The following is a 27734-nucleotide window of genomic DNA, read 5'->3' on the forward strand; positions in this document are numbered from 1 at the left end:
TATGTAAGAGTAAAGAGCAAGCTTTATTCTTTTTAGCAGGCTCAAGTCCAATATGAAAACAATATTTCAAATTAATGCTGTGCAGTCCAAGATATTTCAATCTGAGTACAAGTATATTTTTCATTTTTCTTCAGCTTACTTAGTTCAACAATGCTGTGAATCGGTTTTCGATAAGATTCGTCCAAAACATGTTCTCCAAACTCCTTCAAACTAACCTGCCATTACTTTATGTTAATGGTTGTTTTCAATTTTATGAAGTTGTGTAAATGGTTGCAGTTGCAGATGTATTCATTGTCCTCCTACTGTATCTTTATAGATTTACATTAAACATAATCTCAAATATCAAACTTAGAATTCCTAACTTAAAGCTTTAAGGTCATCAATTTGGTTTTGCTTTTTGCACTTGCACTGCGGCCTGCGTAAAACTTTGAAATATCAAGTTGAGCTATCCAGTAGAAACACGTAAATTCAAAACTATATCCTACCGGATGAAATGGAACGTAAACGTTCAGATTGAATTAACATAATCTTGTGATTACCGTTTAGCTTTACGACACTTAGCTGACTAAGCGCTATGGGCGCTCTATTTTATCCTTGCAGGATAACTGACAACGTTATTAAAAATTTGTATGCTAGGTACCATAATTTTCTACATTCACTATGAAAATTTAGGCAATCATTTACAGATAATTTTTTTTTTCGTACAAACGTGAGACGTCCGTTATCTGTGTTCCTGTTGTCTGCTTAAAAATAAACTAACAAGGTCGTTTTGAGAATGCAGCACACGCATTTTATTTTCGGATTGCGCGTTGCACATTTCTATTCTATAATGTTTTGACTTTCGTTTTCTGTTCCGTTGGAACATGAAGTTCCCAAAAATAAAAACAAAGGCAAATGCTTTACGGAAGTTTTCGCTTATTACAATCAAAAGTGATGTCGAATTATCCTATATGAAATACCAATACCTAGCAGTAATTTAGGATAATTTAGGCTTTTTAATAATATTGTTAGCAGTAAATGGATGTATTTTTAGACCAGACATGAGGCCACCTTCTTCCTGCGGATCATTTGTTTGCTGAATGAATTCATGGTTAGTTTCTGAGGTAAGTTTTGTATGACTCAAAGATAATCCATAAGTTACGGTTTGCTTAAAAATTTTTAAGACTTGTTGTGTTGAAATTATTTTCAAAATTCAAAACCTTCATGGAGCACACACGCTACTTAGATGATATACCTATTTTATACCAAAAGTTTTGAATTCTGAATTTTGAATTTTCCTTTAATCCGAGACTCGAGTTTTTATTTGGAGTAAAATTTCGTTGAAAAAAAGCAATATGGATGACCCCTCAATCTTAAAAGATTTCTTCTTTGTGCCACCCTTTAAGCCGCCACCCATTAACCAGATGCAAGCGCACCCACAAGACAAGATCCTCAGGAAAGTGGCCGGCCGCCCGAGGAATGTGTTATTCGACACCACCGAGGCAGTTTCAGATGGAGGAAGCACGCCGAGATACAGACAGCTATTAAAACAAAGCCAAACCAAGCCAGCAGCCGGCAGCCAAGAACGGGACGTGCTTGTGTTTCGAGTTTCGACGGTTTCGACCTGTTGATGTGGCCGCCCATATAGCCAGCAGTAGTCGCACTTCGGTTGCGATCCGAATCGGCCGGTCGTTGAAGGTGCTGAACACTTTCTTCTCATTGGTTCCCTGAAAATTTGTTCAAGAAAAAAAGTGCGTAATCCAAAGTGCATCGCTGCAGTGAAGTTAAGGGTTTTAACCAAAAAACTTTTAAAGTTTATCAGAAGATCGATTACAAATTAAGAAAGAAGTGATTCGAAGAAACGGCGCGTTAGGGCCCATCATCGGTCACATCTAATTGCAGTTAAGATTGAATGCGTACCTATCTATTTGCGTGTGCAGAGACTGTTATCGCATCGTATTGACACAGCCCGTTTGATTGCCCGACCGAAATCTAAGGAAAAGCACGTGCATTGTGAATGTAGGTAAGTGACGCTGCCAGCCATAGTCAGAAAACCACTTTATTGGCTGAGCGAAACCAGTTTGGGGAGCTCGGGATTGTTGGGATACAGCTTATAGGTATCCAAACAAATGCAATCGCACACCTATAATGAATGAGCACGTCGAATCCCGGTGAAAGTTTTCGAGTTATCTAATTAAGTATTCAAATCGCTGTCTAAAACGCAAATAGTTAAAAATTGAGGAAATTACATAATTTGAAAAACAAAATTTTCCGAATAAATATGTAAACAACGCAACAAATTAACTATTCCCAAACGTTCAGTCCAAACTTCTCTATGTGTAGATACGATCAAACAATATTTTAGGTTTTGTTTTGATCGATCTATTTGCATCTCTTTTGTATAGGTAGGACCTACCTACTTGAACCAGTACAAGCTTTGTATCTGGATTAACAACACGCGACATAGACAAATAAAAGATAAATTATTAGTAGATATTCCTGTTTACAGTGGCTTGCCGGCTCAACGCTATGATGCTTGGGATGTAGAACGTTTTGTCAATAAGACTTAGCGGCATTTATTTTTCAGCTAGCAAATAAACAAAATACTTATCATCGACTCTCACCCAAGTGCTCATTTTAATTCTTTAAAAGTCTCGCTTGAGTAAAAAAAAAAGTTTCATAGAACCAATTCTTGTTCATCCCTTTCAAGGACGCTAAATGGACCAAAAATCTGAATACTGCTCGGCTTTCAAGGCGTTCTAAATCTCTTAGCCCAAGTGGACGCAGCTTAATACTTCAGAACTTTTTTGTGCATACCTGAAAACCTAACCTTAAAAAATTCACATCCAAAAACTTTGGAATTTCGAATTTAAATTATTTTCTTCTTTTTACCATGCGTTATCTACTTTTTCTTAACTAAGTCACATGAAGCTTAGTTCTTTTAGAAATGGGACACTTTCTTTTGCAAATAACTCGTTTACTTGTAATTGAAAATTCAAAATTTTAACAGCATTTTGTCGCCAATAAACAGTACTATCCGACCTATTTCTTTTCAAAATTTAAAATTCACGCGTTTTTTGAGATATTTAAGATGCAAGAGAAGAAGAAAAAATAATTTTGCACAGTTTCCTTCAAAATCCATCATTATTAAATTGATAGCTAACAAAACCGTTGTTTATTCAAAGAATTACTGTGTGTGAGTGGTGGAAAAGTCTGCAAACGCTGTCAAAAATGCCCACAACGTTCAAATCAAGCATTGGAGTGAAGCATAACTGCACTTTGGAGGATGCGACTTCTTCTCGTGTTGTTTCGCTAAGTCGAACCAAATTTCCTTCGCCGTTCTCGTGTTTCGGATGTACGAATGTTGACTCCGACTCAGCAACAAACCAACCGTCGCTCGTGCTCGCTGATCACCATCGTCCCAGGCAGCCACCGCAGCCACGTTACTTCCATCGGCAGCCTCTTCCGGCCTGGTTCCGGGACAGACGAACTTCCACAGTCCCTCTTGAATTAGCAGGAACTCAACTTCAAGCTTCCACGAATCGTAATTTTCGTTGGTTAGCTTGACGATACCATTCTTTTCCATTTTAGTCTGGGCCCACAACCTATTGTGAGGTGTGCCGTAGACCGGATTTAAAATAAAATACGTCTGACTTATAGACAATAAGAATGGAAAGTGACAATTTATTCAGTATTGGCGATTTGCAGCACGGAACGACAATCAGAGGGCCCTGCGATCAAAATGATGATTTTAAGCATCCAAGTGTCAAAACGCGTAGTGTTTTTGAAAAACATTGGAGAAAATTAAAAAAAAATCGGTGTTTAGTATGATTTTATGAAACTAACAACAAGTATGGCTTCGAAACTAACAGAAACTTGTCAAAACGCCAAGCAAACGGATGAAATATCGATTCAAAAATAATGAGGTTGAAAACGTAACACTAAAACGAAGTTCATTTGCAATCTCACTGGAATCTCTAGATAAGTGGAAAGACGTTCTACCTGCTTATTCCGATATCAAGAACCCGGATTTATTCAACTTTTTGGATGCAGTTGAATTCAATAAAACTGGGAAAACTTGCCGGCATATTAGTAGAACATTTCACCTGTTGGATTGTATCAAAACTATCACCTCTAAACGGAAAAAGTGTATGTACTGTTCTACTTTTCCTGAAATTAACGAGAATTTGTGAAATAACAAGAATTTATCTTGATGTAGAAAATCAATAAAGAAAACCTTGTATATTTACAAACTTGAAACACACACACATGTGAAATACCTAGAAGTTTCACATAATTAAAAGTTAATTTCTTTCCCATGTATCTATTTTATAAAAGCCTTAAAAATATTCTTTGTAAGTCAAGTTATAATTTAAACAACATTCAAAAGTATGCGAATTTTGCTAGTTCACTTATCTGATGACCCACGTTGTTCCGCACTTCAAGACGATCTCTTAGAGAATGGTCGTTTCAAATCTGCCATTGGAGCCAGTAATATAATGATTTTCTTACCCTTTAAAACTATTACTTTTGTCTAGAATATTACAGTTTCTGCAGAAAAATCAATTTTGAAAACAATTTGTTTTCACTGCCGTGTTGGGAATCAGCTATCGTCACCCAACCTGTATACACATCTCAGGTGGCGATGGAAATCCCGTGCTAAGTGTTAGTAAAAGTTTTTTTTTTTTTGTAAGCATTGTAACCATGCCAATTCGTGACGTCAGTTGCATTTTCGAACAAACAAACATCACCGCTGTACCAGCGAAAACTAGAGAGAAAAAAACCATTGCCAACTGCTGTTTACGATTCTCTCCTAAGATACATAAACATCCTGGCAAGTGACGTAGGCTTTGTTTACCTTTTTACTTTTTGAATAACGAGTTATGTATTAGTGTGCGTGTTTCTTCATCACCTTCTTTGTACCACATTGATCGTCACCCTTTTGTTAGTTCTGTAAGTGAAATCTAGTTAGCGCTGCATGTCAAAAAAATTTGCAGCAAAACGCCAATAATTAACAGACTGCTATGATGAGTCGTCGTCTTCTTTGCTTCCAATACAGTGAAGTCAAGTCTCATACCAGCATCCTATAAAATGTCTGCTCGTGGCAAGGTCCCTAGCATATTAAAGTACATATGTATTTGCTGGTTTTTTTGTAAAAAAAACATAATTTTTTCGCTTCTGTGGAAAAAAAACAAAAATTTTCAAAACGAAAACTTTGATTTTCGCTGTTTTAAAAGCCTAAAAAGAGTAATTTTATAACTATCTTCCCCGACCTACGATCTATACTAACCGATTATACTTTAAATTTAATCTCATGATGGTTTACTTTGTTATTGTCAGATTTGGCAGCATATAGGGTTAGTTGCCCTACTTTGGACCCTTTAAGCGGTAATTTTTGAATAATCATGTTTTTCTCATAAATAGACGGGAAATTTATATCCTTCAGTAAATTCATTTATAAGTCATGATCTTATCTGCAAGTTTCAATGAAAATTTTCAACATAGGCTCCGTCGTTTTTGAGAGATTTGCAAAGATATGGATGATCAAAATTTCCAACTTTGAACCTACTGTTCCTATTTTGGTATTGGACCGGTTCCTTTTATTGGACTTATAAGTAAAATTCCTATAAGAGTTGGCCATGAGAAAAAGTGGAAGTCGGTCGTGTTTGTGACAGCTCCGCGAAAATTTTCTAGTTGTAACATTTGAAATTTGACCATTAAAAACGCGAACTGCTTCAAATCGAACGATAAGATCAAGACTAGTAATTTGGAACACAAGCCTTCAAGAAATGTACTAATTTTCAAAGAATTTGATCGTTGGCGCTTCTACACTCCTGGCGTTCGGCTTCTACCTTCCGGCTCCGGTTTAAATCAGTTGGTTAGAACGGGTGGTTTATGATGACTCGACATTTATGGTGTATCAGGACGCGATGTAAAGCTAGTTGAAATTGAATCCTGTTATCCTGCTTTGGTGAGTCCGTTCCAATTATTTTGATAACATATTTAATTTAAATTTTTTAACGAATTAAGACAGCTTATGTTTCGAGGCTGCATCGAACAAAAGCATAATTCAATTTTCATCTTAAATTGCTTTGCTAAAAAATATTTTGAAAAAGATTTCCTTATAAGTTCAAAGATCCTTTCAAATTGCTTTTCAAAGCAAGAGGACGTCATGCGCAATTGTTAATCGGTGTTATATTTAGTTGTTTGTATTTTATTTCGTTGATCGTTGAGAGTTGATGTTGTTAAACTTAAATTAAATGATTTTTTTTATTCGGTCTGCTGAAGATTTCAGTTACAGTTAATGGGGGTTAAGTGAAAAGATTTGATAAATTTCATATTGATAATTTTTGTTTCTTAAAAATTTAATTCTTCTTTGCGTTAAATTTTGTTTGTAAACGCGATAGTAAAAAGTTGTGCGTGAGATATAATATTTTTATTTTTTTTTATTTATTATGAATAACTATTGATGTTATATCATTACTGCAATTTTAGTGTTTTTTTAAACAAATCTTTTGTTTTATTAAAAGTGATATAAAATAAAATATATGGGATACCATTAAACGTCAAATCAGTGGTTTGAGTGGATATTCTAGTATATAATTTAAAAAGAGTAGTATTTTACGTAACATGAAGATGTCATCATTTTGCTATAATAATTTTTTGTAAACAAAATCGTATCATGTATTCTAGCTTTCGTTACTTTTTAATATCATAAAGTTCATTTTTATCAAGTCAAATTTTGGGTAAGTACAAAAAGGCAAGAAAAGTGCAGTTGGTTTAAAGGTAAGATGGAAAAATGTGTAAATTTTTATTCATTAGATTTTTCAAATAGCTTAACTCTATTATGGGGGCTTAGTGGGGGGTAGGACAGGGCATCAAACGAACGGAAAACTGATATACAATGGATTGTGGGTTCAAGCCAGCCGGAGTATCTCGGCAAATTAGGAATCATGTGTAGGGTACTAAGGTACCTTTCCAGGATTCTTTATTTGTTTCGAACAGTTTGAAGGGAGTGAGATGATTCAAACCTGTCCCAAGCCAGTGGTAACGGACCCCTTGGTTGTGTTGCAATTATTGTTGATGATAAGCATCAATAATATTTGAATGTGCGATCGAGACTTCCCGTACCGACTCGGGTCGAAAGACCTAACAGCCACTGGTGGGTCAAACATACATACATACATACATTATAAGTAATATTCCTATAAAAAGTATGATTTTCAAAAATAAATAAAGAAATTTATTGAAAATTTAATCTTCCACCAATTATTATCATAATAAAGTATTACAGGTTTTAAACGTTAAAAAAAAACATTTCTGCAATCAATATGACAAACACTTTCATTCCCCGCCAGCTCTATCAGTAGAACAATAGATGAAACTTGTTTTTGTTTACAAACTTGTAGTTTATAAGTGTAAAGCTGGCAAAAAATGTAAGAAATATTCAATATTGCTTCTAAATTAAACCCCAATTAAAAATTCGCACCTATGTTTATTTGTTGGTATTGATACAAATTTTGTTTTATGTCAGGTCTAAACATGGAACATCAAAGTCGAAAGTTTCTAATATTTTGACCCTTTGCAAATTTTCCGAGTTTTCCATTGACTTTCAAGAATTTTAGGAAAAATAGGTAGTATGGTTCATATTCTTCATAGTGAAAGTAATTTTCCTTTAAACTTTGGCTTAGACAGTAAAAAGTCGTGATTTTTTCTTAAACGCTCTAATTTATTAATACGCGCCCCACTAATTGAGCTGTCTGATTTACCACTGATGATGAGGTACATTTTTAAAAAACGTTAATATCTTTATCTGAAAGACTTTAAATGGGAAGAAACCGGTATGGTAGGATTCAGGAAGAATAAGAGTTCATTGTGTGCATAGGAATACCTTCATTCTATGCTAGCAAAATGAATTATTTACAATTTTCGGCATTTTAGGACTAAAGTAGGCTCTAGGTCCAAGGTAGGAGCACTCACCCTATTTCATGAAAAATGCTTAGTGACTTTAAAATATTCAAGTTTTGTTAATATCGAAGAGGCAAATTTTTTAATGGATTGTCATAAAATCTCCTTCAATTCCTTTATAGAAAGTATTTCAATTTCAACTGTCCCAATTCTATAAGAACTAAACTTTATAAAGAGTGTATTCGAAAAACATGGTACACTTTTGAACGCATGGATGAAATTTGATGAAACTTTCAGTAAAGCTATTCAGTTGTGTAATTGTCTCCTTGATTATCTCCGGAAAATCCATGCAAGACTTGTCAACGAAAAGTTTCAGGATGGAAATCTGCCAGGTGCTTGTTTTTTTTTTCAAAATAACTCCCCGTTAGCGATCCAAATATTTCGCGCATGATTTGATCACCGTATTCTGTTCATTGTGCCGGTGAGCTGCATTTTACACATTTCGACCGAATCCACTCGATTTGTTTGTCGATTGTACTCAAACAGGATTGGTTAACAAGATCCGAAAGTTCAAGTGTTCGAAAAAAGTGACATGAAATTATTAAAAATTTGTTAAAAACAGCTTCCTAGCAAACATGAAGTCGTATCCGAAATGATAACTTTAGTCGTTTACAATGGTGTTGCGAATCGCAATTTGATAAAACAGCCATAACTCCTGTTCCTTATCCGTGCGGTGGCTCAAATTGGCTTCGTTGGATTCCTCGGAAAAAATCACATAGAATTCATTCCGTTTGGTTCAAATTTTTCAAGTCCGAACATGCTTCTTTCTTAAATTATTAAAAAAAGGTAGGGGAATTTAGGGTACAACAGCCATAACTCCATTTTCCAAAGCGTGCGGGGGCTCAAACAGCCTTCATTCGATTTCTCGGAAAAAATCACACAAAATACAACCCATTTGGTTCAAAATTTTCAAGTTCGAATTTGCTTTTTTCTGAAATAATTGAAAAATATAGGGGAATTGAGGGTAAAAACAGCCATAACTCCATTTTCTGAAGCGTGCGGAGGCCAGAACAGCCTTCATTCGATTCCTCAGAAAAAGTTACACACGATAGGTCTGTTTTCGTTCAAAATTCTCTGGTTCGAATCAGTGTTTTTCTGGAATGTTTACAAAATATAGGGGGATTAAGGGTTAAAAAGGCACTATATCTCCGTTCGTAAGCTTGTGAGGCGTTTGAAACTATGTCCAATCGATTCTCCGGAAATTTTCACAAAAGGATAGTATATTTCCATAGATTTGGGTAATGTAGCACGAAAGATATTGAATTTCTTCGCGGTTTGTACACTTTTTTCCCCATTGTGCAATGCAAATCCTCAAAAGAACGGCAGAAGGCAACGTTTTTTATTGAAATTGTTTATTGTTGAACAATAAAGTTAAAATAGGTATCTGAAGTTTTTGGAAAGTTCTATTGATGAGATCAAAAGTTACGGGATGTACAATATTTCACAACCAGTTAATTTGTTTGAATCAAAAACTGATACCAAATTTTGTGAGATTCCTGTTTCAAAACACAAATGTATGTATGTATGTATGTATGTATGTATGTATGAAAACCCACCAGTGGCTGATAGGTCTTTCGACCCGAGGCGGTACGGGAAGTCTCGATCGCACATTCAAATATTGTTCATGCTTAACTCATCAACAATAATTGCAGCACTACCAAGGGGTCCGTTACCACTGGTTTGGGACAGGTTTGACTCATCTTACTCCCTTCCAACTGTTCGAAACAAATCAAGACTCTTGGAAAGGTTACCTAAGTAACCTACTCATGATTCCAAGTTTGCCGAGATACTCCGGCTGGCTTGAACCCACAATCCATTGTATATCAGTTTTCAGTTCGTTTGATGTCCTGTCCTACCCCCCACTTATCCCCAGTAATAGAGTTAAGCTATTATACATTTGATAATAAAATACCATCAACAGAAATTATCAAGGATACTTATCTTTGTTCAGAATCTTTAGTAATCTTCTAGGTCAAAGCAAGCCGTGGCAAAGACGACGTTTTGGTTACCGGTGCAGAAAAAAAAAACACAACTCGTTCCAAGTCATTCACCATTGTAATTTGATTCAAGTGGAAATATAATCACTTCCTTCTTCTATATTTGAACTTTATCACTTTATACTTCCCATTCGAAAAACAGAAGACACTACCCCTCTATCCTCTCTTAGTTCCAATCATTTTCCATCAGCATCGCTTTTCCCACCAATACTTTAAATATCGCAAATATCACGAAATCCAACATCGGAAACCACAGATTGACCGATGAAAAATATTATCCCGTTATATCGTTTCTCTCGGCACTTCGATCAGCTCCTGTAATCAAACCGACCCCCAACTAGTAACAAATACTTTCTTCACAAATTCCTAGCGATCACTATATTTTCTGTTACAGAAATTCTCGAAACTATAATATTTCTGCAAATAAATTTGATAGAAATTTTGTCACACGAAAAAAACACGTGCTGACCGTTCAGCACCCGCGTACTCTTTCTTGTAAATTGTAAATTTTTTTTTCACAGAAATTCATAGTATTGCGTAATTTAAAAAATCATACATACAAATTGAGAGTCCAAAACAGTCCCAATAAATTTTTAGTTTAAAACTTACATTATAAAGAAAATTTAAAATATATAAGAGAAACATGTTTGATACTTTTTCAAGATCTGAAAATGTTTTTAGGACAAAATGTCGAAAAAATTGCCTCTTTCCAAAAATCGAACCAGTGCGACCTATAAACATCATCATCAAAAGTTTGTTTCTTACACCCTAAGCTATCATTTGAAACTTGAGCCCCCAAAATCCCAGACATAGTACAATTTTGGGCCACCCTAATATATAGTTATAGTGCTATTTTTATTATAATTTAATGATTATTTTTTAGTATTTAATAAGTATGAACATTTTCCAAGAGTAAGCCCTTATTGGACAAATGGATAGAAATCCTATCAAATGATTAACTTTGAAGAAAAAATTGAAAATGAAAATAGTGGGAGGGCCTAGGGGAATTGTGAAGGTAAAATTTTATTAGATTCCTGTTTCAAAACACAAATGGATCATTTATTCATTTTAATTTTTTCATCATTGCTTCTGTCAGATATTATTTGACTGATTTGTGGATGGAAAAGATATTGTTCTCATAAATCGTCAAAATTCTATAGAAATCGCATTTTTAGGTTTATGCCGGAAATATTGTACTGCCGTTCTACGCAAGAATGTCCCATGTGACTTTTGGGTCATTTTCACTTTTTTGCTGGAAACGGTCTCTTTTAGTGTTAACTTTCGAATAAAAACACAAACAAGTATACTTTGTTCTGAACTTATACGAAATTTTCATCAAGGTGGTTGTCTCTATGTTGATAGTTCTACGCAAGAATGTCACACTAGAAAAAATTCTATTAAAAATGCAAATTTTATCAAAAAATTGTCTTAAGATGAGTTCAAACTGTTGAATTTAATGTTATTCACTGAAAAGAACACTAAAATAGAGGGCAGAGGAGGAGCGAGAAGCCTTGAGTGTTTTATTCAGAGAAATTTTCACTAAACTCCTTTCGGTAGGCACTACTTACAAGATCCATACTCAACTATACATTTTTATAAACAAAGGAACGTATTTCTCAAATTACGGTTTAGCATGAGTTTTTGGCAAAAAAATAAACTACGCAAGCTTTTAAAATTATAGAAAAATTGTAGCCGTGTGACAGTTTTTCGTAGAACTAGCATCGGCATGCGTACTGATTCTACGCAAAAGTGTCACACGGAGCATTTTTGGCTCTAATTTGCTGTTTTTTTGTAGGAAATGTATTTTTTTTGGCAGAAAACATTGTAAAATGATTAACTTGAACTGTTCACTACGAAAAAACTGTCGGTGAATTTTTAGTTTGAGAGAAAAATTGGAAATATAGCTGATATTTCAATCGCGTTTTTCTCGTTTGCACGTTTTTCCACATGGGACAATCTTGCTTAGAACGGCAGTGTACTTCGCGTAACTTTTGATTCCATCGATAGAACTTTTCAAAAACTTCAGACATGCTACCTTTATATTACGATCACTCTGCAAAATTTCAATAAAAAGCGTTTCGTAGTTTCTGAGATATTGCAGTTTGAATGGTAAAAGTCCAAAAAGTCTGATTTTCGTAGAGCTACTGTATCTCTGGCCACACAATCATTAGAAAGTTCAATTTTTTTGATATGATAGTGTGATAGTTTATCTATCTTACGTAGAAAATTTGATCAAAAAATATCAGCAGAGTAAAAAGTTATGGAAGTTCAAAGTCAAAGTGACATTGCGCGTGCTTCTAATTTCTATACAATTACTAGCTGATCCCGTACGAACTTCGTTTCGCTTTAAATCATTGGTACGTCAAAATGAGTTTAGAAAATGAATTCGAAACATTCTTTCGACAATTTTGGGGAAAAAATTCAACAGTGTTTAAATTTGCTACTATTACTATTACTTGAAATTAAAATTAAACGGTTGATTGGCTTTTTATTAAAATTTATGTGAGAGTGTTTTCTTCTCGATCGGTTGCAAAATCTAGACATTATGGCAGAACCATGTACTTTTTCTTTATGTGCACGACTCTTTTGCTTGACCGTCACACTTAAATTGGTATCAATTAACTGCCTCCAACAAAATTATTGCACAAAACACTGAACTTTCAATGAAACCCTCTTTTTCTGTCCCATGGCCCGAAATTCGATAATTGAAACCAATTTTACGTTCCTCAAAACTCCCTTGTGCCATTTTTTCTTTTCAAATTATGTGTAAAATAACGTCAGGAGCTCGAAAACAGTGAACAGTGAATATAGACGCCCTTTTCGCCGACCGTTGACACGGAACATGCTACCTGGAGTCAATTGCTCATAATTTATAACCCTCATCTGAACATTTTCATCTCAATCCGATGCATGATCACGACAATATCGCGAAAACAGTCAGCAACTAACATGGACGGCCTTTTTTTGACCACGTTTCAAAACTTGACACCTGAAATCAATTATCTTTTCTGTTAAACTCCCATGTGCCAATTTTCATTACAATTCTATGCTCAATCAAGAGAATATCGTGAAAACAGTGAACAGATAATTACCCCTTTTGCCGACCCCTGAGTCAAGATTTGAAACCTGAAAGCAAAAGAGCGTCCCTCAAAACTCCTATGCGGAAATTTTCATCTCAATCCAATGTAGGATAACGTCAAAATCGCAAAAACATTAGTCATTGAATATGGACGACCCCTTTGGCCGACCCCTGACCCTAAATTTGATAACTGTAATCGATTGTTCGTCCCTCAAAAAACTCATGTGCTAATTTTCATCACAATACGAACTATAATAACGCCAATATCGCAAAAACATTAATCAGTGAATATGGACGACCCCTTTGGCCGACCCCTGACCCTTAATTTGATAACTGTAATCGATTGTTCGTCTCTCAAAACACTCATGTGTAAATTTTCATCACAATCCAATGTAAAATAAAGCCAATATCGCAAAAACATTAATCAGTTGATATGGACGACCCCTTTTGCCGACCCCTAACCCTAAATTTGACAACTGTAATCGATTGCTCGTCTCTCAAAACACTCATGTGCAAATTTTCATCACAATCCGATGTACAATAACGCCAATATCGCAAAAACATTAATCAGTGAATATGGACGACCCCTTTGGCCGACCCCTGACCCTAAATTTGATAACTGCAATCGATTTCTCGTCTTTCAAAATACTCAAGTGCAAATTTTCAACACGATCCGACAAAAAATAACGTCAATATCGCGAAAACCATATTTATGTTGTATGGACGACCCCCTTCAGAAGGGGTCATCCAAAAATCTGAAAACATTTTTCATCATTCCTGGACCTAATGAGTATCCATGCCAAATTTCAGACCTCTAGCTCTTAAGACGGCTGAGTCTATAGAGGACAAACAAACAAACAAACAAACAAACAAACAAACATACAGATAATTGCTTTTTATATATATAGATGAACGGTGCTGTATATAGAACCAATCTAACGCAACGAAAGCATTGCATATGTGAAAAAATCATTTTTTTCTAAATTATTTGCGTGTCAAGTTCATTTTTAAATTCTTTTTAATTTGGTATGCTATATTTCTAAGTAAAGTTTTATAAAGGATTTATAATAGTCTTGAAGATGAATTCAGATTGGTTTTAGTACATAGCGAATTTTGTTTGAAACTGCTGGCAAAGCTTTCCATATCTTGAATTGTTGATATTGAGTACCAAGACCAAATTTATAAATTATAAAATAAACATTCTTATTTTAATAGCTCTCTTCGGACTGCACAAATTAAACGTCGATATATCGAAACCGGGTGACAAAAAATCACGATGGCACAATCGGACATCGAAGGAGGCCAAACAAACGCCGCCTTCGAGCTCAGTGATGTTGCTGATCGACGAAAGAATGTTACCATTATGGCACAAGTAAACAAACCGGCTGCCAACAAAGGACCAGCGCAGAAGTCAGGACAGAGCCATGGCCTCGGCCCTGCAGACAGTAAGCCACCAGGAGCAGGACAAACCAGTGGCATCGATCCGGCAATCAATAAACCAGCGCCAGTACAGTCGTCAGGACATAGCCATGGCATCGATCCCGAACACAAAACTACCTACATGGATTCGATCATGCACATCTTCAAGGGCAATGTGGGTCCCGGTCTGTACGCCATGGGTCAAGCCTTCTCCAACGGAGGAATTATTGTGTCTCCGATACTGACCGTTTTGCTGGGCATAGTCTGCGTTCACTGTCAGCATCTGTTGGTATATTTGCTCAATTATTTGCTCAAGTTTAAATTTTACAACTACACCAAATACTGACCAAATCTTTCCATTTTAGTTGCGATGTGCATTCAAAATGAGACAGTTTCATAGAGCGGATTCCAGCCATTTGCCAGATTTTGCCGATACAGTGGAGCTTTGCTTCGAAAACGGCCCAATTCGCTTTAGACAATGCTCGCAAGCCATGAAACTGGCCGTTGACGTGTTCATTGTAATCACCCAACTGGGCTTCTGCACGGTGTATTTCGGGTTCATCGCTTATAACCTCAAGCAGGTAAGTTCTTAATTAATAATTGACTGGACCATTCAATCAAATACCAAAATCATATGATGCCTTCGGTAGATCCCATTCGATAAATACAAATTCTGAATCTGATTTTGAATTCTAAATTTCAGTTTTGAATCTGAATTCTGAATCTGAATTCTGAATCTGAATTCTGAATCTGAATTCTGAATCTGAATTCTGAATCTGAATTCTGAATCTGAATTCTGAATCTGAATTCTGAATCTGAATTCTGAATCTGAATTCTGAATCTGAATTCTGAATCTGAATTCTGAATCTGAATTCTGAATCTGAATTCTGAATCTGAATTCTGAATCTGAATTCTGAATCTGAATTCTGAATCTGAATTCTGAATCTGAATTCTGAATCTGAATTCTGAATCTGAATTCTGAATCTGAATTCTGAATCTGAATTCTGAATCTGAATTCTGAATCTGAATTCTGAATCTGAATTCTGAATCTGAATTCTGAATCTGAATTCTGAATCTGAATTCTGAATCTGAATTCTGAATCTGAATTCTGAATCTGAATTCTGAATCTGAATTCTGAATCTGAATTCTGAATCTGAATTCTGAATCTGAATTCTGAATCTGAATTCTGAATCTGAATTCTGAATCTGAATTCTGAATCTGAATTCTGAATCTGAATTCTGAATCTGAATTCTGAATCTGAATTCTGAATCTGAATTCTGAATCTGAATTCTGAATCTGAATTCTGAATCTGAATTCTGAATCTGAATTCTGAATCTGAATTCTGAATCTGAATTCTGAATCTGAATTCTGAATCTGAATTCTGAATCTGAATTCTGAATCTGAATTCTGAATCTGAATTCTGAATCTGAATTCTGAATCTGAATTCTGAATCTGAATTCTGAATCTGAATTCTGAATCTGAATTCTGAATCTGAATTCTGAATCTGAATTCTGAATCTGAATTCTGAATCTGAATTCTGAATCTGAATTCTGAATCTGAATTCTGAATCTGAATTCTGAATCTGAATTCTGAATCTGAATTCTGAATCTGAATTCTGAATCTGAATTCTGAATCTGAATTCTGAATCTGAATTCTGAATCTGAATTCTGAATCTGAATTCTGAATCTGAATTCTGAATCTGAATTCTGAATCTGAATTCTGAATCTGAATTCTGAATCTGAATTCTGAATCTGAATTCTGAATCTGAATTCTGAATCTGAATTCTGAATCTGAATTCTGAATCTGAATTCTGAATCTGAATTCTGAATCTGAATTCTGAATCTGAATTCTGAATCTGAATTCTGAATCTGAATTCTGAATCTGAATTCTGAATCTGAATTCTGAATCTGAATTCTGAATCTGAATTCTGAATCTGAATTCTGAATCTGAATTCTGAATCTGAATTCTGAATCTGAATTCTGAATCTGAATTCTGAATCTGAATTCTGAATCTGAATTCTGAATCTGAATTCTGAATCTGAATTCTGAATCTGAATTCTGAATCTGAATTCTGAATCTGAATTCTGAATCTGAATTCTGAATCTGAATTCTGAATCTGAATTCTGAATCTGAATTCTGAATCTGAATTCTGAATCTGAATTCTGAATCTGAATTTTGAATCTGAATTCTGAATCTGAATTCTGAATCTGAATTCTGAATCTGAATTCTGAATCTGAATTCTGAATCTGAATTCTGAATCTGAATTCTGAATCTGAATTCTGAATCTGAATTCTGAATCTGAATTCTGAATCTGAATTCTGAATCTGAATTCTGAATCTGAATTCTGAATCTGAATTCTGAATCTGAATTCTGAATCTGAATTCTGAATCTGAATTCTGAATCTGAATTCTGAATCTGAATTCTGAATCTGAATCTGAATTCTGAATCTGAATCTGAATTCTGAATTCTGAATCTGAATTCTGAATCGAAATTCTGAATCTGAATTCTGATTCTGAATTCTGAATCTGAATTCTGAATCTGAATTCTGAATCTGAATTCTGAATCTGAATTCTGAATCTGAATTCTGAATCTGATTTCTGAATCTGAATTCTGAATCTGAATTCTGAATCTGAATTCTGAATCTGAATTCTGAATCTGAATTCTGAATCTGAATTCTGAATCTGAATTCTGAATCTGAATTCTGAATCTGATTTCTGAATCTGAATTCTGAATCTGAATTTTGAATCTGAATTCTGAATTCTGAATCTGAATTCTGCATCTTACTTTTTATTCTGAGATTGAATTTTGAAGATTGAATTTTTTTTACTCGAAAATTACATTCCCATTTAATTTGTACCTTCTATTAATATAAGAAAGTTTTCCAAATCAAGAAATTTGTCTCATATTTCAACTTATCACTCTCCCAATCAGCTCTACGATTACTATGGAATCTTCATGGACATTCGAGTTCACATGGCGCTAATCCTACTCCCGATCATGCTGCCTTCGCTGCTGAGGAATCTGAAATATCTCGCCTGGTGTATGGTGCTGGCGAACATTTTTATGATTCTCGGAATATTCATCACCACGTTCTACGCAACTCAAGATCTGCCCTCGGTCAAGGAGCGGAAGCTGTTTTCCAGCTGGGAGCAACTTCCGCTGTACTTTGGTACTGCCATATTTGCCTTCGAGGGAATTGCCCTGGTGCTGCCGCTGCACAATGCCATGCGAGATCCGCACGAGTTCCGGCACCCACTGGGAGTTCTCAACGTGGGAATGGTTATCGTTACATTCGTCTTCACCTTCCTGGGATTTGTGGGGTACCTCAAGTGGGGAGATGAAGTTCAAAGTAGCATGACATTGAACCTGCCTCAGGACGAAATTTTGGCCCAGAGCGTCAAAGTTATGGTCTCGCTGGGAATTCTGCTCGGATATGCTTTGCAGTTTTTCGTAGCCATACAGATAATGCTTCCTTGGGTCTCCAGAAAGTTTGACCCACACAGAGCAAATCCAATAAGGACAGAGCTGATGTTTCGAGCAGCTCTGGTTATGGTTACGTGTAAGTATTAAAGTTTGTATTCGTTTCTTGATTCAAGCTAATAGCCACTTCTTTTTTTTTTTGTTCCAGTTGGTGTCGCCGAATCTATTCTCAATGTGGGTGCACTGATGTCCCTCATCGGTGCGCTCTGTTCCACCGCTCTGGCTCTCGTGTTTCCTCCGGTGTTGGAGCTGGTTCTTGGACTCGGGCCACCCGAATCCCGTTGTTTGAAACTTTCTTGCTGGATATGGACGAAGAACATTATGATTCTGTTATTTGCACTATTTGCTGCCGTAACCGGTACAATTGAAAGTTTAAGGATTATACAAAATTTAGAATAAATAGTGTTCAAGGAATGGTGCTGGCTATGTGTCTTTGGGATCCGAATCTTCTTTTCGTGTAACCTGACGAGTCTTATTTCTTAAATTTCATAAAATTAGAATCATCATGATGATGCTAATAAAACAATCTTACAAAACGAATACTTCTTCAGCTTGATGATTTAAAACTTCGGTCCACCTCACCTTGGGATAATCGGGTTTGAATTTAAAGTGCATTTTTGGAAAATGTTCCTATATTAAGTTAAGTTTAAGTCATAAGGAGTGTATTAAAAAAAACAACACTTTGTTTTGTTTATAACTTCTGGATGTATGAATGAAAATTGATGAAATTTTCAGTGAAGCTACCTACAGATGTTACTTTAACATGTGCAAATTTTTGTGACGTTCTATCAAGTGGTTTTTGAGATATCGTCCAATACAGAAGGGCATTGAATAATTTTTTTGGGCAGGATCACGAAAAATTCAGGAAAGTCCCAGAGGGAGACTCAAAAACAACTGTAAATACATTTTTCGACTGAAGTTAATATGGTAAATCGTTAAAAAATCCGAGAGTATCTGAAGGTGTGCTCATTCATTCTCATTTTCACTATTCATGAAGTGAAGATGATGAATACCATGAAGGTATGGAATATCAGAGGTTTTATCACGTCTAACACGTCTGACTTCTTTTCTGCAAAAATCTTGCACAAACTATTGGAACCGCTAGCTGGGAGAAATTTTGAAAAATTACGTGAAGGACAGCTAAACGAACTCATTCGAGGGCACCTGGCAGGTTTACAGCCAGAAACAGAAACAAAGAGACAAAAGTGCAAAATTTGATGTCTAGCACTTGAGGTGGTTTACGATCTGTGAAAGCTGTAAATCAGTCAGTGCTTACATAACTATTGACACAATGAAAGGCTAAATACACAAAGAAGATTGCCCCAAAACCTTCTTCCCTAAATAACACTTCCATAGATAAGGATGAGGAACAGTTTTGTAGTTCCTATAGTTTTAATTTCTCAGCAAAAAAGAAATCTCCTTATCATCTTTTTAGAGATACTTCGAAAAAACCAACTAAAGGGTGATACGATCAAAATTTGGTCAATATAAACTTGACGTATTTCTTTCAATTTTGCATTTAAAAAACCTGATCACCCCTCATTTTGAAGGTGTGTGTGTGTGTAGAATGTTGCTCCTATTTTGATTTTGGAATTCACTCTTCAGTTGTCAAAATGCCGTCCAAGGAAGAAGAGCAGCGTATCAAAATTTTGCTCGCGCATCGCGAAAATCCGATTTACTTGCACGCAAAGCTGGCAAAATCGCTAAAAGTTGCCAAATCAATCGTTACAAATGTAATTAAAGTGTTTTGGGAACGTTTGTCGACAGCCAGGAAGTCTGGATCGGGGGGAAATCGAAAAACGGAAGAACCTGAGACGACAAAGAGAGTTGCCGGTAGTTTCAAGCAAAACCCTAATCTTTTTCTCCGAGATGCCGCAAATAAGCTGCACACTTAGAAAAATCCTCGTATTATTACATGAAATAGCATGGGTAGAAGGGAATCGGGTAATCTCATGTAATTATTCTTGTCAATTCATGTAATAGTACAGCTCATTTCAAGTAAATTTCTGATGTTAGATGTTGAAAAGAATCTAGATTATCCATGTAATAATACAGTTCATGTCATGTAAACTTCAAATTGCTTTTTTTATGGTAGAATTACAATTAAACCTCATTCTCAAATGTTATAGGCATGAAATGTTTTGAAATCGATAGGAAAACAAAAATTATATTAATTTAGAACGTTTATTAAGAATAAAGTTTATATCCGGTAAACTCCGCTTCAATAATACAAAAAGTGATCACTACATCGGATGTATAAGTTCCGAAACTTTCCTAATAGCAATCTATGATTTCACATTCAAAAAACTTATAAATTGCCATTTTTTTTCAATTTGCATTTTTGCAACGTTCCTATTGTCGAAAATTTTTGGTTTCAAATTTGTAAATACCTACTTTCGCTATTAATTTCCGAATTACACAAAGCATTTTAAAGCACAGCACAAAATAATATTTGAAGGATAGCAATTTGTCCAATTCTGAACTAAATTATTTTTACTATCAGCTCACATTTGCTACCTAATATTGTTCATCCCGGCGTCCTAGTGAAGAAATGTTCCTTTACTAAAAGCTTCTCTATCAACTTTCTAAATATCTTCGTCGTTGTAACATAATATTTAGCTGCATCATTTCCTTTTAAATTGTATGATGGTGGCTGTCTCATAAGCAATTGTCTTTGCTGAAAAGAAAAAATGATTTATGAATATTCAATCTCCAGCTAAAAAAACCCAATTCTTACCTGTAGTCCAATCCATGGAAAACCATCAATCGGTAAGAAGCGTTTCTAGACATAAACCTACGACCCGTTCTTGTCGACATCCTGTATAGAACCGATTTTGTTTTTCGACAATCAAAAGATCGATCATGGTTAAAAAAACGTTCCGAGGAAAAGTCCCGCTGCATTTTCCACAATGAGTTAGAATTCTTTCGGGTTTTCCGTTAGAGGCTGATCGAAGGCGGAATATTCCATCACGACACCTGTTTTGGGAATGAAATAACAGAAATTTATAATCTGCTGATCGAGAACAAAATCATTAAAGAGACAAGTTTCTTACCAGCTATAATTGGACTTCGATTCTGCACCAGCAGCAGTGGACTCCATCGTAGTTTTTTCACTATGGGCACTAATTTTGCGTTCAAAAATCTGAATAAATGAAAAAATAAATCGGAATGAACCAAATCAATAAATTCCAAAAATCTTTTATAACTTCACAACAATAACATTCACGCTACGTTTCATATACCCTTCCAGCGTTTAAATTTTAACAAAGTGTGGATCGGTGACTGATACTATCTAACCTATAATATTCTTTACATTGATATTGTGTTTTGGAAAAACAAAGCATTGAAACAGATAACGAAGATAATAAAAAGGTACTTTTTAGCTGCATATGTCGCTAAGATTCTTCACTTAAATGAAATTTTTACATGCAATTTCTAAGAAATATTTAAGGCCATCAGAATCTGAAGGGGATAAGTGCAAAACTCATCGATTTTTAGCTTAGCTTACCAATCTAGTCATCTTATCGTAATCTACATCTGGTACAAATCTCAGATTTTTTATAATACTTTTTCGAGCAACTTGACAACTTTAAAGTGCGTTTTGCTATGATCGAAATTGAAAAACGGACGTCGAATTTAATTTTGAGTAAGACTTAGTTTTGAGAATGCCCATCAAAGCTCAAATTTGAGTACTACATTTTTATCAAAACTTCTTAATTTCAAGTGTGAAATTGGAAGCGTGAAGCAACTTTGACCTTGAACTTTAATCATTTGTTTTGATTTTCTAAATTCAACAGATCCCCGTTCCAGTGTAATATATTATATTCTGCAATGGTATCTAAAAGGTAATTATGTATTCAATTTGTTTGAAATAGATCAAACAAAGAAATCCTAGTTCATTTATTAAATAATTATAACTCTTTTTTAGAGTAAAGTCAATGCGGTGGAAATATACCTACATATTTTTAAAGGATCTTTTTTTAATCCTCCCGAATCTGTTCCGAGAATGTGTGTTCATAAACGTAAAGACCCCGCCAAAACATTCTTCATTAAACACAAGAATTCCGTATGGATACTTGCCACCCGACCTACCAAGGGCTCCGATTTGCAAGATGCTCATGATCCGGAAAATGGGTTTTAATTTTCTTCCGGAAGTATTCATTTGCTGTGTGACGTATGCAGTGTTAGACTGAGTCGATTTGGGGTCATTTTCGAATTTCTCAAACCCTGGGGTCTCAAAAGCTTCGTTTTGGTCCAAAACTCATCCATGATTTTTTGCAGAATTTTTATGTAATGTTTACATGAGTAAATTTTGACTTTTAGGTTTGTATGGGAAAATTGAATATTTTGTACTGAAAAATCAACATCATTTTTGTTTCTTCTGTGCAACCGAGCCAGCTGGTGGTTTTTGTGCCAATTTATAAAATTCCTAAAGGAAATTTTCCGCTGAACAACTTTGTCGAAGATCGTAAATTAGTATCTTATTAGACAAAAAAGTTATTAGCTGTTCAACAGAGGTATGTCTTTTGGCATTGATAAACAATAAATTCAATAGACACCACTGTTGTGTGCCTTGCGCGGTATTGCATGACTACTTTTCATGCAATACTTCGCGGGGCACAAGCAGTGGTGTCAATTGAATTTATTGTTTATCAATGCCAAAAGACATACCCCTGTTAAACAGCTAATAACTTTTTTGTCTAATAAGATACGAATTTACGTTCTTCGACAAAGTTGTTCAGCGAAAAATTTCCTTTCGGAATTTTATAAATTGGCACAAAAACCACCAGCTGGCTCGGTTGCACAGAAGAAACAAAAATGATGTTGATTTTTCGGTACAAAATATTCAATTTTCCCATACAAACCTAAAAGTCCAAATTTACTCATGTAAACATTACTTAAAAATTCTGCAAAAAATCATTAATGAGTTTTGGACCAAAACGAAGCTTTTGAGACCCCAGGGTTTGAGAAATTCGAAAATGACCCCAAATCGACTCAGTCTAATGCAGTGTACGACTACGAAACGATATTGATCGAAACTCGTCAGTGACATTTTTAGCAAGCCACAATCGTAAGTACCGTAAGCTCCATCCAATTTGAATTAGTTATTCTTTACTTGACGAAAATTTGTTTTAATTGCTGTTCCGGATCACTTATTGGAAATCATGGAATGTTTTTTTAAGCAATACTTGAACAAAATATTCCTCAGGGGTGATTCCACTTACCTTTCTGGATGATACTCGGCTCGGATCGCATAGGATACTTCTCCAGCAGCCGACCGAGCTAAAGATATAAACTCAATTGCTGGAATAGTGAACTTTAATCTATCATGTTTCACATCAAGAAATATTGTACAAATTGCGCTTAATATTACTCACTTAAATTCGATTTTGCGAGAACAGGGTTGCTAGCGATTTTTCGTTTTGAAATTCCAAAGTTTTTCCCGGTTTTTCCCAGGTTTTTTCCCGGTTTTAAATGATGATTTCCCCATGTGAAGGGCCTAAGATTTCTAACAACAGTATCCCAAAATTAGAAATCATGACACATACTTCGGCGTCTTTTAACACGTAGTCTTTTAGTATCAAATTGACAGGTTTTCATGATTTTTTTTATAACGAATCTAACGAAAATGGCATCTGTTCGTTGTTTTGCTCCACAATTTCAACAATTTTGCAAAAATAAGCCCGGTTAAATTGATCTTGAAACTATAATGTCCTTTTCAGCTCCTGTGAAAATTTCTAGAATTTTTATACAATTCTAGAAAAAATTGTATAGGTTGTAGAGAAGTATGTAAAAAATACACTGAAACATAATATTAAATCAGATTGTCAACTTGAATGGGGATTTGTCTTACAAAATTAAAATCATCAGATTGTAGGAAAATATTTAGTTATTTCTGAATGCAGTTATATTTTTTTTTGTACAAATCCAAAAACATGTTTTAGAAAAAAAAATTATCTTTCCAATACAAAAGAATGAAAAACTAGTAGTGCTCTCAACTAAAGAATCATGAAAATATGGAATATTGCGTACAAGACAGGGTTGAACTTTAATCGTTTGAATGTAAAATATTATTTTGTATCAGGCAGGAAAAAGACCTTAGATTTCGACAGGAGCATATTTCGATACAATTTTTACATAAAACATAAGCAAAAGTTTAACGTAAGAAGAATTGGATTCTAAACACTTGCGATATCATGTGTCGCTCCTCAGGCCAATTCAAACAAAATACACAATAACAACTACATTGAAAAATCAATATCTTTTTTCTGGTGAAAAAGAGGTGTTACTCTGCTTAAAATCGTCTCACGCTGCCAAATTATTTGCTTTTTGTATAAAATAATCTAATAAAATATGTATATCGAACACTGCGTCATTTGACGTCGAACACTAAAACTGATACAGTGTAACCTGGATAAGCGAGAAACCTCTTTGTGAGAGAAAACACCAAATCCCAAGCTTTTTAGAGCACAAAACCTCTAAGTGAGAGTGTAAAACCTATAAAAGCTGAAGTCGTTTTCCTGACTAGACCAAGGATATTAGAAAAAATACTAGTTTTGTATTGAAGTTTTGATACCAAAAGGATATTGGGTTACCAAAGAGCAAATATCCACAGTTCCATATTGAAACTCACTCGAAAAAACTTCGAACTGATGCATAAACTGGTGTCAGTGGAATTTTATCAAATACACATTGAATAGTTGAATTTCTACATCACTTTAATGCATGTATATGTTACTTTTTCTCTAAAAGAAAACATGGTTAAGTTGGAAACTTCTTCAAGCGAGAAAAATCAGTCCTTTTGACTCTTACTTATCCAGGTTCGATTGTAGTTAGGTTTTGTGTTTAGTTTTGTTAATATAGTTTCATTATTAAATATATGACATTTGAGTTATGCTTGTAAGTGTAGAACACTTGCGGAATGCGAGTTAGTTAAAAAAAAGCCATTCAAACTTCGTTTTTTTACTAATGAACGAAATAAGCGTTAATGAGATAAATCTATATCAAGACTCTAAACTACTCTTAAATTTGAAAATAATTTCAATAATATTTTGAAATTCCGTGCAAAAATTTCAAACATGACAGTTTTCCCGGTGAGGTGCCGAAATTCCCGGTTTTTTCCCGGTTTCCCGGTGACGTGATGAAATTCCAAAGTTTTTCCCGGTATTCCCGGTTTTCCCGGTTCGCTAGCAACCCTGGAGAAGAAACTTTTCGCGGCTTGATTCGATTACAAATGGACGAGCTGTTTGAAAAGATTGGTTCACTGCAAATGACGTGTAAAAGAGATTACACGAAGGCATACAAAATTTCTTGAAATAAATTGTGTTGTTACATGAAGATGCATTTGACCAATTTTATTAATGAAATTTTACGTGATATTTTATGCGATACAACTTCAGTGCGAAAAACCAATAACTTCACATGCAATGTGATATTACATTTTTTATCTCTGTAGATTTACAATACACAATAACACAGAACAAGAACGGAGATTTACATGAATAAGCTTGATAATTACATGAAAACACCCGATTCCTTTCTACCCATGCTCTTACATGTAAGCTTACATGGATTTTCTCAACTGTGAGTGTTTGTTTGTATTTTTTACATGTCGTTTCGAGCGATTTTTGTTTTTGCGTTGAAAAACTTAAAATTCCGTGCAACGTAACATTACATTTTTTTATCTGTGTGGGTGTATCGTCTACAACCGTGCATCGAGCGAAAAAACGAACCGGACTATCGACTTACAAGAAGGTAGTGACTTCAAATCGCGATGATAAACAAAATACGACGGCCAAAGCTCGATCCCGGAGGCTGTACACGACGATGCTGACGAAGTTTGACTGCGTGGTAATGGGCGACAAAACCTACGTCAAAGCCGATTACAAGCAGCTTCCGGGAAAGGAGTTTTATACGGCAAAAGGAAGGGGAAAGATAGCAGATATTTTCAAGCACATGAAACTGTCAAAGTTCGCTAAGAAATATCTGGTTTGGCAAGCCATCTGTATCTGTGGCTTGAAAAGCAGCATTTTCATAGCTTCCGGAACTGTCAACCGGAACCTAAAGAAGACCAAAAAAACCGCTAAGGACGAGCAGCAATTCAAGGCAACCTGGCTTTCTGCGGCGAAGAAGGTGGACAAGGTGGCTGTACAAAATCTGATGGCAGGGGTTAAGCGTAAGGCCCGGCAATTCGGATTTGGAAAAGCGGAAGCCTAACTGAGTATTTTTCCTGAATTTTATACAAATTAAACTTGAAAAAGAAATTTAATTTGATTTTTAAATAAACGATTTCACCGATTTTTAAGCGTTTTCCCATGACCAAATTTTGACCGAATCACCCTTTAGGTTCTCAAGTGACGAAAATATTATAATTTTTGGGCAGCGGAAAATAAGCTCTTATGATCGTGAAATCACCTTGATCTATAAAATACGCACTGTAACATGATGTCCACATTGTTCCTCAGCTTTCACCATCATTGAATTTTTTATGTTTCACTATAATCAATTTTAAAACGCGTTTTTACTTTATCTAGTTGACAGGGTGTATTGGGCGCCCTTGATTGGGGCACGATGAGCATTTTCCGACGTAGAATCTAGCAGCGAATTCAACTCGATGAAGTCAACTAAATTATAGAGCCACTGATTGACAAGTTAACATCTGACTATTTAGCTTATTGGTTAGGTGTCGGAGAGGTTATCAAATGTTTCTTACATCATGTTTCTGGTGCATTGTTTAGCGGATGATGCTTCTATCCGTATAATGCAACAATCGAAATAATCGATCATGAATGGTTAATGAAAAAAATTACCTCGAAAAGGAATCGATCTCGAGTCTTCTGATTACCTTTCCGACACCTAACCAATAGGCCATATCGTCACATGAAGCAAGTCAAGCTGTAGCTCTATAATTCAGTTGACTTCATCGATTGAGTTGGCTGATAAATTCAACGGCAGAAAATGCTCATCGTGCCCTGATTAATGATGCTTTTGCTGCCCCAGTGGGGGTTCTAATTATGCACCTATGGTAACTGATTTTCAGCTTTTGGCAAAAAATTTAAAAATGCCGTTTTAAACGTTTTTATCAACTTTTTCAATTTAAGCCCGTTAGGAAATAGACTTTTTTAGTGTCTGAACACGAAACAATGAAGTAATTCACAAACTGTAGCTGTTTTCTATGATTAAATTAGCGTCCTTCTTAAGGTGGCCATTATGCTCTTGTCTCCTATATTTTCTACGTTTTGTTGGAATAGTGAAATGTGCTGATATTTTTAGGCTTTTGATCAGTTCTGTCAACGATTGTCATTGTCAAAGAGGTTGCATAATGTTAAACATGATGTATTCTGTCTGCTACATTAAATATCAAGTAATGGTAACTGGAATCTTAAACAACTGGAAGCATGTGTGAGGAAAATAGTATTCCAAAACTGATCTCAACTAGCATTTACAAACCTTTAAATAACATCAGCTTCAGTCTGAAGACAGGGGTTTAGTTTGTTTTTCAGCTGCAACTTTCTTTAAAAATAAGCATTCAACAACAAAACACAAAAAAAAATCAAATAATAACATTCAATATAGTTTAATAAGATTAAAATATGTGGAAACGAAAAGCTCATTTCTATTTACCACTTGCAAAGCATTAGGCTGCCATGGCGTCTCTAATCTGCGATTTCTTCCGTGGTTCTATGATCTTCAACTTAAACCAGTTTAGTCCTTGACGGCTATAAACTTAGTATAACCACTGACCATAGTATAACTGTCGTTATAAGGTTTCTCTGAAACGCATTATTTTTTACAAATTTCACATTCTACAGG

The 27734-nt window shown here is 35.1% G+C and overlaps 1 protein-coding gene and 1 long non-coding RNA gene across 3 annotated transcripts; one reads left to right on the top strand and one right to left on the bottom strand.

Annotated features, from left to right (window-relative positions):
• Positions 1 to 839: 839 nt before the first annotated feature.
• LOC129754501 (proton-coupled amino acid transporter-like protein CG1139) lies at positions 840 to 18335 on the top strand. 2 transcript variants are annotated; one of them, XM_055750613.1, is made up of 6 exons: positions 840 to 1103; positions 1386 to 2002; positions 14239 to 14731; positions 14808 to 15023; positions 17373 to 18000; positions 18070 to 18335. In XM_055750613.1, exons 3-6 carry the CDS (start codon positions 14300 to 14302, stop codon positions 18318 to 18320), a joined length of 1527 nt encoding a protein of 508 aa, XP_055606588.1. In that variant the 5' UTR covers positions 840 to 1103; positions 1386 to 2002; positions 14239 to 14299; the 3' UTR covers positions 18321 to 18335. The 2 variants fall into 2 exon arrangements, with proteins under 2 accessions (XP_055606588.1, XP_055606589.1); XM_055750614.1 differs by lacking the exon at positions 840 to 1103 and having other exon boundaries at positions 1376 to 2002.
• A 1829-nt stretch (positions 18336 to 20164) lies between these two features.
• On the bottom strand, positions 20165 to 21096 carry LOC129751176 (uncharacterized). The gene is made up of 3 exons (XR_008738635.1): positions 20975 to 21096; positions 20659 to 20897; positions 20165 to 20598 (listed from the first exon to the last, which is right to left on the bottom strand). It is a non-coding gene; the product is annotated as an uncharacterized LOC129751176 (long non-coding RNA).
• Positions 21097 to 27734: the final 6638 nt, after the last annotated feature.

This window comes from Uranotaenia lowii, chromosome 3, assembly GCF_029784155.1.
Source record: "Uranotaenia lowii strain MFRU-FL chromosome 3, ASM2978415v1, whole genome shotgun sequence".
Taxonomy (NCBI): Eukaryota; Metazoa; Arthropoda; class Insecta; order Diptera; family Culicidae; genus Uranotaenia; species Uranotaenia lowii.